This window comes from Stenella coeruleoalba, assembly GCF_951394435.1.
Source record: "Stenella coeruleoalba genome assembly, chromosome: 19".
Classification (NCBI taxonomy): Eukaryota; Metazoa; Chordata; class Mammalia; order Artiodactyla; family Delphinidae; genus Stenella; species Stenella coeruleoalba.
This window is the reverse complement of record NC_137165.1, coordinates 44,999,827-45,016,228: the sequence shown is the minus strand read 5'-3', so window position 1 is coordinate 45,016,228 and position 16,402 is coordinate 44,999,827. Positions and strand designations below refer to the sequence as shown.

Below are 16,402 nucleotides of genomic sequence, written 5' to 3'. Positions count from 1 at the left end.
GAACCGGAGGCCACTTGGTCCGAGTTTGCTGTGGGCGGCAGAGGCTGTGTCCTGCCTGCTGCGCCTCCGGGCCGTCCTCAGCATCTCCTCCCTGAGCTTCTCCTCTGGCATCCTCACGTCCCACACTCCCCCCCCTCACCTCGCCCTAGCCCCGCCCAGCCCCCCCCACCCCTGCACCCCGTCCTGCTCCAAAGGTGGCCCTACGCCTGTGGTTGCACCAGCGCACCAAGTGTCGAGTCCCTTGTTGCCACTGCTGCCTCTGTGACACCCCCAGAACGGGGCGCCCCCCCAGGCCCTTGAGAGTCCCCAGAAGCAGCTTTCAGAGCCTCTCCTCCTCCCTCTTGCACTCAGAGGGGGGAAAAAAAAAGAATCGAAAGTAACTGCCCAAGGAAATTCTGGGTAGGGCCATCTTTTTAAAGGTTTTTAAAAGTATTTTATTATGATTGGCCCGCCCGTCAATTTGGAAAGATGAACTTGGCTCTCATTCCCGTGACCGATTTGGAAGTCCCGAGCCAGAGGTGAGCGACAAGCAGGTTACGTGATTAACCGATTACCCGATCTGTGAGGAGCAGCTGGGGGAGGGCAGAGGGCGAAGGGCCAGATCATTATTCTTTTTTTTTCCACACTCTCTCACTCTCGTCTCTCCACGATTACTGACCGCCCGGGGGCCTGATCACAAACCCTGCTTGGCCAGGGAGGCGGACACCTCGTCGGCGAGCGTGGCCAGCTGCGGTGAGTCCACCATGTCGATGCTGCCAGTGGAGGAGACGTTGCTGAGGTGCCGTGGGGACGTGTCCCCCGACACCACAGGCGACTTGTACACAATCTCCGCCCCGTGGTCGGTCTTGGCTTTGGCGTTCTCGCGGAAGGTCAGCTTGTGGGTTTCGATCTGCAAGAGAGGAGAGGGCAGGGTGAGGCGGAGAGGCCCCGCCAACTGCTGGCCTTGGGTGGGAAGGAGGCGTGGTGGGGACCACAGTTTCATAGTTTCCCAACGGCTAAGCTTCTGCTGGGTCCTGGTCACCTGCCAGCCAGCCTCCCAGGCCCCCTTTCCAGAGGCAGCGATCACTGTGAGTTTCTTGTGTACCTTTCCAGAGATAGGCCACCACACACGCAAACATGCGTCTGTGTGAGTAAAGGAAAAAAATTACCATACATAAGGCAACGATATCCACAAGCTTCGCACTTGGGTGTTTAGACTTAATACCTTGCATCGTCATCCGTACATAGCTCCCTCACTGCTCGCTGAGGGCTGTGTGGTTTCCTGTCACAGCAGATGAACCAAAACGTATCCACGCCCCTGTGGGTGGGTATTTAGGTTGTCCCAGTCTTTTGCTCTCACAGACAATGCTGTGTTCGAATAACCTTGTAGGCATCTCATTTCACACGTGTACTGTAAGTGTATCCCAGAAGTGGAATTGCTAGTCGGTCAAAAGGCGTGCGCGTTTTATTTTGACGTACACACATTGCCCAATTGCAAATGAAAGTGTGGAAGGAGAGGCTGGAGGAGATTCAGGGATGGGGCCGGAGCCCCTGCCGTCCAGCTGTGAGCCACACACATGCCTCCCCTTTGCCAGTGGCTGATGAGGATGCTGGAGGTGGCAGCCGCTGTGCGCAGCACTGGCAGGTATACTAGAAAACACGGTGCAACAAAGCCCTTTTGAAAGTAGGGCATCGTTCCCAAACACACAAACAGCCCGTACAGCTCCATCAGAAAAACAACCCAATACAAAGTAGGCAGAAGACATAACAGACGTTTCTCCAAAGACGAAGTACAGATGGCCAACAGGCACATGAAAAAATGCTCACGCTGATTATTAGAGAAATGCAAGTCGAAACCACATGAGGTTAACACTCACTGCAGTCAGAACAGCCATCATCAGAAAGTCTACAAGTAAAATAGAGTTGCCACATTCTCCAGCAATCCCACTCCTGGGCACATACCCAGACAAAACTGTAATTCAAAAGATACATGCACCCCTGTGTTCACAGCCGCACTATTCACAGTAGCCAAGACGTGGAAACAACCTAATGTCCATCGACAGATGAATGGATAAAAAGGATGTGGTATATATATACAGTGGAATACTACTCAGCCATAGAAAAACGAAATAATGCCATTGCACAGCAACATGAATGCAGCTGGAGATGATCATACTAAGTGAAGTAAGTCAGACAGAAAGACAAATACCATATGACATCACTTATGTGTGGTAAGTGGAATCTAGAATATGGCACACATGAACCTATCTACAAAACAGAAACAGACTCACAGACATAGAAAACAGACTCGTGGTTGCCAAGGGAGAGGGGGGTCGGGGAGGGAAGGACTGGGAGTGTGGGATTGGCAGATGTAAACTCTTATATACAGGATGGATAAACAACAAGGTTCTACTGTATAGCACAGGGAACTATACTCAATATTCTGTGATAAACCAAAATGGAAAAGAATATAAAAAAAGAATGTCTATGTGTACAACTGAGTCACACTGCTATACAGCAGAGATTGGCACTGCTGTAAATCAACTATACTTCAATTTAAAAAATTAAAGAAAAGCAAACAAATGAACTTATTTCAAAAACAGAGACTCACAGATAACAAACTTCTGGTTACCAAAGGGGAAAGGGGAGGGGATGATAAATTAGGAGGTTGGGAATAACATGTACAAACTACTCTATATAAAATAGATAACCATCAAGGACCTATTGTACAGCACAGGGAACTATACTCGATATTTTGCAATAACCTGTAAGAGAAAAGAATCTGAGAATATATATATGTATGTATGTATAACTGAATCATTGTACGGTACACCTGAAACTAACACGACACTGTAAATCAACTATACTTCCATTTAAAAATAAACAAAAAATGAAGTAGAGCATCCTTGACCCAGAGGTCTCGGCTCCAAAGGATACCTGGGAAGCTCAGAAGCAGACAGCATTAGCTGGAGATGCCAGTAGTACGTCATAATTCTCTCCTGATGAGTCCTGAAGTGGTAAACACTCAGCCTGTTTTGGGTCCTAAGACCTCCTTGAGCATCTGGTGAGACCAGGAAAATGTGTACACACGCGTGTCTGCTCTCATACGCACATGACAACTTCTCCCTACAGTTTCAGGAGTCCCTGGACCCCAGGTAAAGAGGGCCTATTGCAGGGGCATTTGAGTATAGAGAAAAACCAGGCTCCCATTTAAGCCATATGCTTGTTTTGTTCACGTTGGGTTACTACTCTGAAAAAAGGACTTTTCCTTATTACTACAACTGAAAGGCCATTTTGACATAAGCTTTGATAAGAACACTTACGTTCTTAAGAAAAACGGGACAGCATCCTGGGAATGTCCCCAAATCCCCCAAACTGAAAGGAACTCAGGTGGCAGGGGTCCTACGCTCCACTGCTTGTCAGCAGTTTTGCTCATCACAGAGGGAAGTAGGGGACTGAACACAAGAGGACCCTCTGGGACCAGGTCAGTGTCTCCTGGGCAGTGGGCAGGGCAGAGCCCACCCTTTCTGAGGCATCACAGAGATGAGTTAAAACAGGAGAAGTTCTGACTCGGATCTGGCTCTAACTCATGTTCTTTGATGACGACAAAGCTCCGGGCATCCTCTTGAACACCGCCTCATCCGGGCCTCACAACCACCCTGGGACGGGAATGTTTCCATCCGCTTTGCTGCAGGGGAACCTGACGCTGAGATGGCTTGCAGATCTTGCCTGGGTCACGCCTCCAAGCAGTCAAGCCCAGAGCTTTTCCCAGGACACAGAAGCTTCTAGAGTCAGGGGTAGAGGCCTTCCTTCAACTGGGAATCACCAACGCCCAGGCCTACCCAGACTCATTCCATATACAATATATTCAGACTCTCTGGGGGTGGGACGTGGTCTCCTTAAAGCTCCCCAGGGCAGGGACGCCCTGTATTAAACAGGCTGGGGGCTGCGATGGAAACAAGCCGGCCTTTTGCAGAAAACCTTCTCATTTCCCTGGGTCTCACTTTTAATAGAGACCCAGGTGGCACTGAGAAGTAGTCCTGCCCCTGGGGAAGCCCAGTATGTGGAAGCCTGATGGTCAGGGAGCCCTGTGGGGAGCCAGGACCCCGTCCTCCCCCCGCCTTCGGGCGCCTGCATCACGGGTCAGATGGGCCCCGAGGTCTCAGTTTGCAACCTGTGATTTAAGAACACACCAGCAAAGGCTTCTCCAAAACTATGCTGTCGGGCTTTCACTGCAAAGGTGGGGTGTGTCTGTTCAGAACCAGAGGAGGAGGTGCTGACTGCCGTGGGGACCCTGGCGGCCTCCAAGCAAGGCCCGGCTGCCACTTTTGACCAGCGGGGCCCCCTTGGGCTGCACCGCTGCTCACTGCGGCGTTGGGTTTCAGTTGCCACACCCGTTCTCGGACATCCCTTCTCCCTTCACCACTCCTCAGTCAGCTGCTGAGAGGCACTGAAGACTGGAAAGTGAGCCACTTGCAGAACTTCAGGGCAGGCGTGGGCAGGAGACCCCAGAGGGTACTTCGCTGTATTTATGCAGAAGAGGAAAAGTGCAGCCACAAGACGGCATTCTGCAATGGGCCCAGAGGGAGACACGGGTGTCCCCCGGCCCCCACTGCACACACACCCAGAGCCAGGCCCAGGGCCTCTAGAAACTGCAGGGAGTGCTGAGGTCCTTGGTCTAGCAGCCTCCCCGTGGACACTTACAGAGGCTTTGCTGAAATCTGGATTCCAGCATCACTGATTTCCTCTAACTGCCTAGTGACCCATTTAGAGAGTTAGGTTACATTCCCGTGGCTGGCTTTGGTGACGGCTACTTCCTTTTGGGGATGCTTGCCCACCACAGGGCCTAGGGCAATGGCTCTCACCTTTAACTGCACTAAAGAGTCACCTGGGGGCTTTAAAAGCTCCACTCCAGGTGCCCAGACGGCACCTGAGACCAATTAGGATCTCCAGGGTGGGGCCTGGCATCAAGAGTGTTAAAGCTCCCAGGGGACATCAAAGGGCAGCCCAGGTGGAGCCCCGCAGGCCTGGTGGTAGCTGAGAATCCATCTCAAGCCAGTCAATACAGGACCCTCAGCTCTCCTGCCGTGGGAAACTGGACCAGCCTTGTCCGCCTGACTCTGTTATAGCCTCCTCCCCGCCCTGCCCCTTTACCTTTTTATGTCCTCCGCCAGGGACGTGGGTGATGTTATCCAGGGACCCGATCTTGGACTGGACTCTCTCCTTGAAGTCCAGCTTCTCAGACTTTACTTCCACCTGGCCACCTCCTGGAACACAATACACACAAGGGCACCAAGCCTTGAGTGAGGGCTAAGCAAGTGAGTGATTCCATGCAGACGCCAACCTTGAGGGGGAGCTAAGACCACCTTTTATTTAGAGCGTAGTTTGGAGCAAGTAGGTCCTTCCAAAGGGCTTGAAAGCAGTTTGCTTTCTCTCTCTAATCAGGGTGCACATCAAATATTTACTCAGCAAACTCTTCCTCCTCAGATGATGCAAAGGTAGATGACAGCTCAGTTCGCAAGAAATTATTCTAAATTAGTTGGCTTCCAAAGAGTCAAGTCTTTCTATGCCAACATCCTATAAGCTACAGCCCTATAAGACCTCAGGATTAAACTAAATGGCAAAATGCACCCTTAATAAGGAAGGGCCCTGACCCTTTCTCCCTCCTCAGACACGTGATGCCATGCCCAAGTGTGGGAGATATGGCCTGAGGAAGAGACGAACTACATTACTTTCTTTGGAAGGATAAAGCCACTTAAGAAAGCTGCTCCCTTGGGACTTCCCTGGTGGCATAGAGGTTAAGAATCTGCCTGCCAAGGCAGGGGACATGGGTTCGAGCCCCGGTCCGCGAAGATCCCGCATCCCGCATCCCGCATGCCGCGGAGCAACTAAGCCCGTGCGCCACAACTACTGAGCCTGCGCTCTAGAGCCTGTGCTCCGCAATAGGAGAAGCCACCGCAATGAGAAGCCCGCGCACCACGACAAAGAGTAGCCCCCGCTCTCTGCAACTAGAGAAAGCCTGTGCGCAGCAACAAAGGTCCAACACGGCCAAAAATAAATAATTTTTTAAAAGATATCCATACTTTATTAAAAAAAAGAAAAGAAAGATGCTCCCAGCGTGGTAGGATGGTAGCCTCAGGAGAGGCACAGTTTTCACTGGGAGAGACTGAACTCCCACAAGATGTCCAAGGGAGGCAGGATGTAATGACACACCTTCTAGAGTACGTTTCTGCTCTGGCCTTTCAGGCGGAAGTTAGCTCTCCAAGATGGTAGCCACTAGCCACCTGTAGCTACTTAAATTGTATTTATTTATTTTAAATTTTAATTGAATTTTATCTTTTTGGCCACGCCGGTGCGGCTTGTGGGATCTTAGTTCCCCGACCAGGGATCCAACCCAGGCCCGCCCGGCAGTGAACGCGCCAAGGCCTAACCATTGGACTGCCAGGGAATTCCCCAAATTTAATTAAATAAAATTCGTTCAGTTCCTCAACTACACCAGCCACATTTCAAATGCTCAATAGTCACATGTCATTAGTGGCCACCATACTGAACAGTACAGGTATAGAACATTTCCACTGTCTCAGAAAGATCTATAGATAGCACTGATTTCTATACGGCATGAGATGGAGAGGGAAAGGGTTAGCACGGGGAGTTCCAACAGCATCATTTTCTGCTGAAATGAAATGACAGTGGGAGCATGGCAACAGCCCAGGGCCCCATGTTGTAGCTGGGGCAACTGGTGAAATGCTCCTCACGCTGGCTGAGGACCAAACTGGGACATCCTCATTAGCCAGGCTTTGGGGGCCAGATCAGGCCCTTTCCCAGCTCTACATACCCCGTGTGAAGCCTGCTTGGAGAACTGCGGGTTAGGATTTAGACCATCATCTGCCCTCCCTCCTTATCTCGTCTTGGCCAGCCTGGCCCTGCTCAGGAACAACACGCGAAGCCACGCCTCCCAGGCCGCAGCAAGTCCCACCCTTAACACTCTCCTTGATGGCCCATCCCCTCAGTCCTTCCCAACCACTTCCGGAGAAGGCACCACCCTATCCTGTCCCACCCCTCGGGCCTCCCCGCTCCGTCCTTGCCTTCCGCAAGGGCTGGTTACCTGGCTTATGATGGATGTTGCCTAATGAGCCACACTTGGAGGTCACCTTGCTCAGATCCACTGGTTTGTAGACTATTTGCACCTGCAGGAGAGAGAGAATGAGAGGGACAGTAAAATAGGATTATTCTATTGGGGGCGTAACGCAATGAAAAGCAGCTAAGTCCAGGCCCTGCTCGGTGTTTTCCTGTCTGCCACGAGGAAGACACCCTAGTCATGGCGGGAAAATGTGTTGGAATTCTGCCAACCTTGCCCCAGGGGAGCTGGGTCTTCACAAAACAAATGGAGTGGCCTTCAATTCCACAGGACAAGGACCCTCGGGGAAAAACAGGGCTACTTCCCCTTTGTGCAGGGCCTACACCTCTGGTTTAGCAAACACTTACACGAGATAAAGTTATTCTCTTTCCTGACATGACATCCACAGATCACGTTCAGTGAAGACAGAAAGAAAGAAGGGATCAATACGATCTGTTTGTGCAGCATTTGAAAAATCTTGGAAAAGCAAGAGAGCCATATCTGCTGGGCCTCTGAGAGCAGAGGGCGGCGTGGGGCTGTTAGCATTCCTCCCAGGAGAAGCTTCACAAACCCAGCAGCCCACAACAGAGAGGGCCCCAGAGCAGTCCCACAGCCCAGTAAGAGTCAAGCACCAGCTGTCCCCCGCACCCCCCCCACACCCTGCCCCAGGGCACACAGTGTCCTGGATATTTTGGTTCTTTACAGAAAGGAGCAAAGCAACACCAGCAGGATGGGCAGGCGGCACAGCAGAAATCACAGGTTTAGTGTCTCAGGCAGGTTCAGCAGACACACGTAGGGGAGGCCTAAGGGCCTCAGGGCTCAGAGCCAGCCTGAGGGTCCAGCACGTGGCCAGGCCACACAGCCACCCCCCGCCCCAACCGCCTGCTGATCTCAGCGCCCCGGAGGAGAAACCCACGGGGACCCAGCATTAGCAGAGGGGTCTCCTAGAGGAAGTCTCTACAAAGCCATGGCTGTGAGGGGTCCCTGATGGTCCCTGGGTGACACTTCCCTCATGTGAGGTCACCTGAGGGTACAGGAGGCCCATTGCCGTGGAGCCAGTCGGCCCCTGCGCCCTGCCCTGGAGTCACCCAGGAGAGAGACGGCCTCGTGCCTGAGAACGGGGTTAACAAGGACATCAGAAAAAAAGGAGTTTTTACTTAGGTCTAAATCATCTGGGACAATCCCAAATTACGCTAGTTAATCAAAATCATACTGGCGTCTGCCGATTACTGATGGAGTTGATTCAGGCTGACAGGTGGACGTGGCCTGTGTGCGTGGGTGCATGGAGGGAGGTGTGGAGAGCCCGCACCTGTGGGCGCTGGTGAGTTAACATGGATTCTGAGCACGATGGGCCCTCGGGGGTGGGGCGGGGCAGGGCTATGGGAACTCCCCCCTCCTTCCCTTTAGGAGGGAGATGAAAGTGAGGCTGGTGTGTACAGGCTTCCTTCTCTTCCCTTCAGCCTGGATGCAGTAACCAGTGGGGGAGAAGGGAGGGTGGAGCTGTGAAGAAGGGAGAGCCTGGATTGGCAGGGAGGGGAAAGGAATGGGGATGGGGAAGGGAGGGGAGGGGAAAGGAATGGGGAGGGAAAAGGGAGGGGAAAGGAATGGGGGAGGGGGAAGGGAGGAGGAAGGAATGGGGGAGGGAGAAGGGAGGGGGAAGGAATGGGGAAGGGAAGGAATGGGAGAAGGGAGGGGAGGGGAAAGGAATGGGGAGGGAAAAGGGAGGGGAAAGGAATGGGGAGGGAGAAGGGAGGGGAAAGGAATGGGGGAGGGGGAAGGAATGGGGAGGGGAAAGGAATGGGGGAAGGGAAAGGAATGGGGAGGGAGAAGGGAGGGGAGGGGAAAGGAATTGGGGGAAGGGAGAGGAGGGGAAAGGAAAGGGGGAGGGGGAAGGAATGGGGAGGGGGAAGGAATGGGGAGGGGGAAGGAATGGGGAGGAGAAGAGAGGGGAAAGGAATGGGGGGGAAGGAATGAGGAGGGGGAAGGAATGGGGGAAGGGAGGGGAGGGGAAAGGAATGGGGGAAGGGAAAGGAATGGGGAGGGAGAAGGGAGGGGAGGGTAAAGGAATGGAGGGAAGGGAGAGGAGGGGAAAGGAAACGGGGAGGGGAGGGAGAGGGGGTCAGGCAGACTGGAGGCCAGGGAGGGGGAGGGAGGAGGCCAGGCTCTGGAGTGCATCCCGGAGCCGGCCAGGAGGCAGGGAGAATCCCTAGGAGAAGGAACAGAGCCTGCCTGCTGGGGAGTCACCTCCCAGCTGAGGAGAAGAGGGGCAGGGAGCAAACAGAGGCAGAGCCCAGGCCAAGGGTCCACTGTCCCCAAAACGCCTGAGGCTGACATTGTGCTGGGGCTTGTCACCCCCCAACCTTTCACCAGGAGAAGAGCTCTCTGTGGCGGCTCCTACTGCCGGGGCCACAGGCCACGGACAGCGCTCGGGGGCCAGCCCGGGACATCCTGTGGCACTCTGCCGTGGTCACAGACTAGGCCACCAGCTGGCAGAGTGCAGGGGGGAGGGGAGGTGCCCCTGAGGAAGTCCCTTGATGTCCTGGGCACCGCCAGCCGCAGAGGGAATGTACCCCCTGCCCCCACCTTCCGCCTGAAGGAGCGGGGCGCTGACTGCAGCCACTGGACCCCACCCCTCGGCCCTAGCAGCACAAGCTCCCACCAGCTGACCAGACACACCAGACGCGAGTTAAACCGGAAAGCACATGTCTTTCCTTCTCTGGCCAGAGCCTGCCATCTGCAGGGAAGCGAGAGCCCGAGTCAAAGCTAAAACAGCAACGTCCCTGGGAGGCCAGGATCACAGCCTGGGGTGGTCCCCAGCCCTTCTCTTGGCGGAAGACGAGGTGGCAGTGGGACGGGAGAGCAGGGGAGATACTGAGCAGACACTGGTGAGGAAGCGTGAGTGGAGCGCCATGCAGCAGCCTCGTCAGTGGCAGAGCCAGGACCCGGCGCGCAGGGCAGGAGGCAGCAGCGCATTGCAAGAATAAACCCCCAGGTCCGGACGCAGATATGCGGGCCCAGGCTGGGCACTTTCTGGAGAGACAGGGAGGTCTCTCCCACTGTCACCCCGGCACTGCCAGCCTGAGGCCAGATGCCTGCTCTCAGAAACCATCCTCCTCCCCATGGGTGGACCTCAAAGGGTCTCGAACATCCCGTTCCCCGACGTGTTCATAAACATTTGCCTCCAGCTGACCAAGAAGGCTGGGGGAGCGAGGGAGGCTGCGGAGAAGGGGGGCCGAGCCTCAGGATGCCGCGTTTGCACCCATTTGTCTGTGAACTTGGAGGATAACAGCAGAGCCGGCCAAGTGGGCAGGCGAGAATGAGGATGCCAGGCCCAAATCTCAGGGACACATCCGCTGGGGATGCAGGGAGTCCGCAGGGACACCTGGCGGAGGCCAAATCTAAAAGGGCTCCAAGCCGCGTTTCTGTCCGCCCTCGGCCGCGGGCAGGTCCCTGGTGCACTTCTGTGGGGCTCTTTCGCATCTGGAGCTTCTGCCGGGGGTGGAGCTGTTTTCAAACATGAGCCGAGAGGCTTAAGCATCAGCTCATCCCTCGCAAATGCAGAAGTCAAAGGCGCGCAGAGCCTGGCCTCTGCTTGCTCTGACGCAGGATGGTAAAGACCTTTGTGTCGGCTCGTCAGAACAAGCGGGCCAGCTGTCCCCAGTGGAGCCCCTTAAAGTGAACCTGACCAGGTGACGGAGCAGTCAGGTGCTGCCACCTTCAGCCCAAACTCAAACGAGCTGTGGGGCTCCCGGTGAGTGGGGGCGAAGATGGGGCTTATGCTGCGAGGACCCGGCCACCAGGAACAGGTCGGAGGGAGGACCAGTCACCTTCCCCGTCCCACCCATGCAGCGCTGGGGCGCCCCTCCCGGCACGGTGGGCACGGGTGTGGGGAGCCTGAGCTACATTTACCTGGGGACCCGGACAGACTCCGAGCCTGAGAACGGTTTATTCTATGCAATGTGCAAGTCCAAACTCATGCCACTTCTCAAACCCGGAAGCGCAGCGCGGCGCAGGGGTAGCGTGACAGTACTCACACTGCCGCCTCCTGGCACGTGTTTGATATTATCCTTTGAGCCACACTTGGACTGGACGTTGCTAAGATCCAGCTTCTTATTAATTATCTGCACCTTGACAGCCAGAAAAAAGGATGAGTGACACACCACACTCAGATGCACCTGCCCCGCACAAACACGTCTGGCTGCAGGCCAGGGAGAGGAGGACAGGGCTCACTCACACCTCCCGGGAAGCATTCCAGAGCTGTGAGTGGCTGGAGGTGGACCCCACCTTACAGCACTGGGTTTACAAAACGGATCCCCCAGGAGGCAGCTCTTCCCTTTACATGAGGCTTGCGTTAGGGAGGCCCCCCCAGAGAGCACCTTGGAGGCCTAAAACTCGGAGTGTCCACCAGGTTGGGATGCAGCAGAAGGTACTCAGTTACATTATTAAATGAACAAATAAAAGTCCCAACTGTGGCCTCATTCATAACACCTACCAGACCCCTGTGAACATTCACCGAGACCTTTAGGTGGCTGTCCTCAAGTCTGTTAGGTACTGGAATCGCCCGCAGACATATTTTTAAAATGCCAGACCTCACTCCTGACCTTAGAATCTCAGTCTTTGTGCTTATGAAAAGCACCCCTGGTGCCTGGTTCAGATGCATGGCTAGGTTCGAGAATCACAGACTTCATGGGGAGGACACAGGTGGTTTTATGGAGAAGATAAATCTGGACCCCCTTCCATGGGAGGCCTTGGCCTCCTGGAAGGCAGGGTAAGTGCCTGCCCTGCACCATCGGCTCCCCTTCATCCACAAACCACCAGGCGCTCAGGGAACAGGGCGATGTTCCCAGGTGACCTTCCCTAACTTTTCCTGGGCAGGTGTTGTCCAGATGGTAGAGATCCCACTGTATCTCTGCGAGGCTTCTCCTTCTCCAGGCACCAGGGAAAGGGTGTGGGGCTATCCACATTCCAGGGGGGAATGATTTTTACCCAATTTGTCTGTGCATTTCATAGACAGACAACCATGGTGCAGAGAAGGGGAGCTGAGAAACTCTGCGTTTTGTCTGCCAGAGCAGGGATCACATCCTCGCCGGGTGTCCTCCATCAGGAGTGCTGTATTTGGAACCGGTGGGCCTTAGTTTCTATTAATCACAGGTATAGATAACTGGCAACTGAAGTTTCCAATGAAGAACCAGCACTGCCCTCTGAAATGCCGGAAATGGCACCAAGACCTCAGCTGCTGCCAGGTGGGGGCCACTGCCCCTGAGCCCCGGGGGCAGCCTTTAGGGCAGCTGTAGCTGGGGGGTCAGAGCCGGGGCCTGGCTCATCTAGGGTGAAGGGCCCCAAATCTGACCCAAGAGCCAGAGCCGGCCATCAAGGGGTCCACAGGTCCTCAGCCAAAGGAGGAAATAAGGACGTGACAGCAAAATTTGTCCGTCCTACTTTTTGGTTTTAAAAATGGCCTTTCCTCCAATAAAATTTAAAAAAATAAAAATGAAAATAAAATGGCCTTTCCTTTATTACATTATTAATTATTAAATTACATCGATAGGAGATATTATTTTTAGATGTCCTTAACCTGGCAAAATTTAAAATATAGTCATCTTCTCTTGGACCCCATCCCTGTTTTTTTCCTTAATTTCACTGCTCTGAATTGAAAAAACCTGGGAAGCACACATCTAACCCATCACTTTGTTTTCTTTTATGTTCCTTTAAAGTAAAAAGCTATGCCTTGGGCTTCCCTGGTGGCGCAGTGGTTGAGAGTCCGTCCGCCTGCCGATGCAGGGAACATGGGTTCGTGCCCCGGTCCAGGAAGATCCCACATGCCGCGGAGCGGCTGGGCCCGTGAGCCATGGCCGCTGAGCCTGCGCGTCCGGAGCCTGTGCTCCGCAACGGGAGAGGCCACAACAGTGAGAGGCCCGTGTACCGCAAAAAACAAAAAGAAAGCTATGCCTTTTTTCATCATAAAAAAGTAACAGGACATTACGATTTTGAGAAACAGAGGTTCCAGAAAGAGGAGAAAACGTTTTCTTGCTAGCACAGCCACTGTTGCACTTTCTTGAATTCTCTTCAATTCTCATATATAAAAATAAAACTACCATCTCAGACATAGAAATGGCAGTAATTATTGTGTACATACTATTTTATACCAAGTATTTGCCACGTTCTACAGTCATCAGAAGCATTAATTTAAAAAAGATGTCAGATTCCATTTCCTGTCACCTGTGCTATCAGATATTTATATTGATTCCATTTTGAAGAATACAGTCTCATCATGAACATCGCTCTGCAAGGAGTTTCTCCCATTCTGTGGGTTATTTTCATAGCACAGAGCTCCAGAAGTACAATTTCTGGGCCTAAGTTACAAACACTCTAAAAACTCTCCACACAGCTCTCCAAATGGCTTTCTAAAAGGGTCAGATTAATTTCTCCTGTGAGCACTGTTGAGAAAGTCAGTTTCACCATGTTGCTGCCAGCATTGTGCATTAAAAGAAATTGTTTTTCTTATTTCTTTGATTAAAATAAGTGGATCTGTGTTATTGGCTTATTATGCATTTCTTTGATTATTATTAAAATTGTTCCTTTGTCCTTTTTTTCTGCTAGTAGTTGTATTTTTTTTTCTAACATACAAACGTTGACATTTTTATATACTTCCTTTGTAACTTCCCTGGCTTTTAAATGTAAAAACCATCCCTCATTTAGAGGCTGGATAAATACCTAATTCCACGTCACCCTTCTCACCTGCCATCCCCCCGGCCCCGCCCCCAACCTTCCTGATGAAGAGGCCATTTAAAGCCCAGAGAAGTTCAGTGACTTTCTCCAGTCAGCGGCAGAATCCACACAGGAATCTAGATCTGGGTGTTCTGCGGCCACGGCTACCTACGTAACAACAATATTTTGCCGGAGCTGTTCTCAAGCCTGTTGTCTCATAAACCAAATAAAAACAACACTCTCTCAAGGTGAACGGTGACGTCTCTCCTGCCATATAGGAGAGAGCGTGGCAACGCCTCAGCCCAGGCTTGAGCTGGGACGAAGAGGTAGAACAGGTTTTCTCACCCTGCCTTGTAGGCAGTTGCTATCAACCTCTGCACAATGTCCTTGAATCATTTCATCCCACCCTCAAATTTTAAGGAGTCCCACATGAACTCCTGCTTTGGGGATCATTTTTTATTGATAACTTTCCATTGGATAAGTCCCAGAAGCAGACTTTCCAGCTTTCATAAGAGAACTGGAGTTTAGAATTAGAAAACACACACCAACACACAAAATAATAAAACAAGAAGATTGAAAAGACAATGGTAAAAGAACGGGAGGTCATCAGGACTGACAATGATAGGACTGATCATTACATTTAACTCTGAGCTTCCTGGAAGCCAAGGCAAAAAGCGAAAACATGTTGGGTTACATAACTCTCTTATCTGACAAAGAAAACTTACCCGTTTTTCAAGGAGGATTGCCTTATTTTCTGTATTAATCCTTACAAGGACATCAAAAAAACTCAAGAGCCATTAAGCAATAACAAGATGTGCAACATACACAGAAATGTTTTCTCTGTGCAGCTTTTTCTTGTTCCAACCCCACAAAAAAGGCAACGAGCTTTTGTGGGATTTGGCAGGAGACATAAGGATATTTACAAAGCAGACCTGAATTACTGTTAGTTGTCAAATTAAGTCAACAACCCTTTTCAGAATAGTAGATTTACAGAAAGGAGAAAAACGGGCAATGGTTTGTATTATGAAATTGGAATCCTGAAACTTAATTTCTCAACTAGAGTAAATGTACGATCCTGAGCCTCAGCTCTGGGCAGACACTGAAAAGAGCCAAAGGAAAAAAACAATGTTTTGGAAGCTCCAACTTTTGATCCCGGGGACTCCTAGTCAAGGGATAAATTCCTGTGGTCAGGGTTCGACCCTGGAGGAGAGGCTGGGGTGGTGTGAGCCTGGGAGCGGGTCCACTTTGGTTTAATCCATTTCCTAGAGAACCCCAGATGGTTCCAAACCCTCATGAGACCTTGTTCTGGTTCTTTTTGGGCTCAGCTTTCTTGATGTGCTCCAGATCGCCCAGCCCTCACCACTCCCACCCCAGCAGCTTCCAGGCTGGCCCAGTGTCCTTGGGTCACCCCTGGTGAGGCCTGTCTCGAGCACTGCCTGGCGCTGGGCCTGGCTTGGCCTCGCTAGGGTCAACAGGCCCAGTGCTGAGGATTGGGGGCTGGGATGCTCTGGTGGGAATGTAACCTGGGGTGGGCACTGGACGCCCACAGCAAGCCTCCTCTTCAAGTCCAAGGTGGTCAGCCTGAGAACTGACACAGGAGATCAAGTAATCGGGGAGTCACCTTTAGAACTATTTATACTGTTCCTTTAAACAGTGACTGCCCCAAGATTCTTTATAATGATGGGATTTACACAAGATTTTTTTCCAGAAACACAGATGTTGTGTATAGGGAGAGATGCCCAGGGGGTCTCAGAGTTACACGGCTATCCCAGAGGAGGCTCTCAGCCTGGCTCTGCACAGCCTGATACTTCAGCTCAAGTGCAGCTGAGTGCCTGGCCCTGACCCAGGACAAGCAAACTATCCTACGTACAGACTCACTTTATTTACTCCACATAAATGTTCTACATGTGTACTTTTAAAAATGAGACAAAGTTTCAACAGATGCAACCAATTTTTGAAACAGTTCTCCAGAATGGAGACAGACGCAGCGTGCCATCGCCATCTCGTGGCCACATGGAATATTGCAGCCCAAGGCTTTCCAAGCCTGGCAGCTTTGGCAGGTTTCTGTCCTGCCCGGGGCCTTCGCATCCCAGCTACTGCCTTGGACATCCTCGGAGGAAGTGACTTTAGCTCCATCTGCTCAAAGCCAACCAGACCACCCCCCATGCTCTGGTCATGACTCTGCATGTCCCTTCTCACCTCGGCAGCCACAAGGATACCCCCAGTTCTCCTTACCTGGCAGCCTCAGCCCCATATGAGCTCTTTCTCTCTCACGATGGAAGGTACCTGGGACCTCTGTGCTCTCCGCTGACCACACAGAGACGCTGCTGAGGTTGGTGCTGCCATCACCTGGGCTGGGCCCAGACCTGCCCTCTTATTCACCTCCCCCTCCGTGACTCACTGACAGGCCAAAGGCTCTGCGGCGGGTGCTCTCCACTACTCTCTTTCTTCTCCATCCTATCCTGTCCTGTCGGGGCAAACACAGAGCTGGTTCACAGCACACCCAGCAGGGCAGGGACCTCCCTCTATCAGCTGTTAACTCTCCAAAGCTCTCGCGTGAACGAACAAAGCTCCACCCTAACCCACGCCCTTCTGCTA

At 52.4% G+C, this 16,402-nt stretch overlaps 1 protein-coding gene across 5 annotated transcripts in view; it reads right to left on the bottom strand.

Annotated features, from left to right (window-relative positions):
• Positions 1-291: 291 nt before the first annotated feature.
• MAPT (microtubule associated protein tau) overlaps positions 292-16,402 on the bottom strand; it is a 101,937-nt gene continuing 85,826 nt past the window's right edge. For 3 of the 5 annotated variants that reach the window (XM_079905834.1, XM_079905835.1, XM_079905836.1), the window contains 4 exons: positions 11,131-11,223; positions 7,085-7,166; positions 5,134-5,246; positions 292-889 (listed from right to left, as the gene is read on the bottom strand). In XM_079905834.1, coding sequence (XP_079761960.1) covers positions 674-889; positions 5,134-5,246; positions 7,085-7,166; positions 11,131-11,223 — 504 coding nt within the window. In that variant the 3' untranslated portion in view covers positions 292-673. The remainder of the gene's footprint in view (positions 890-5,133; positions 5,247-7,084; positions 7,167-11,130; positions 11,224-16,402) is intronic. The other 2 variants (XM_079905837.1, XM_079905838.1) reach the window with 1 other exon arrangement.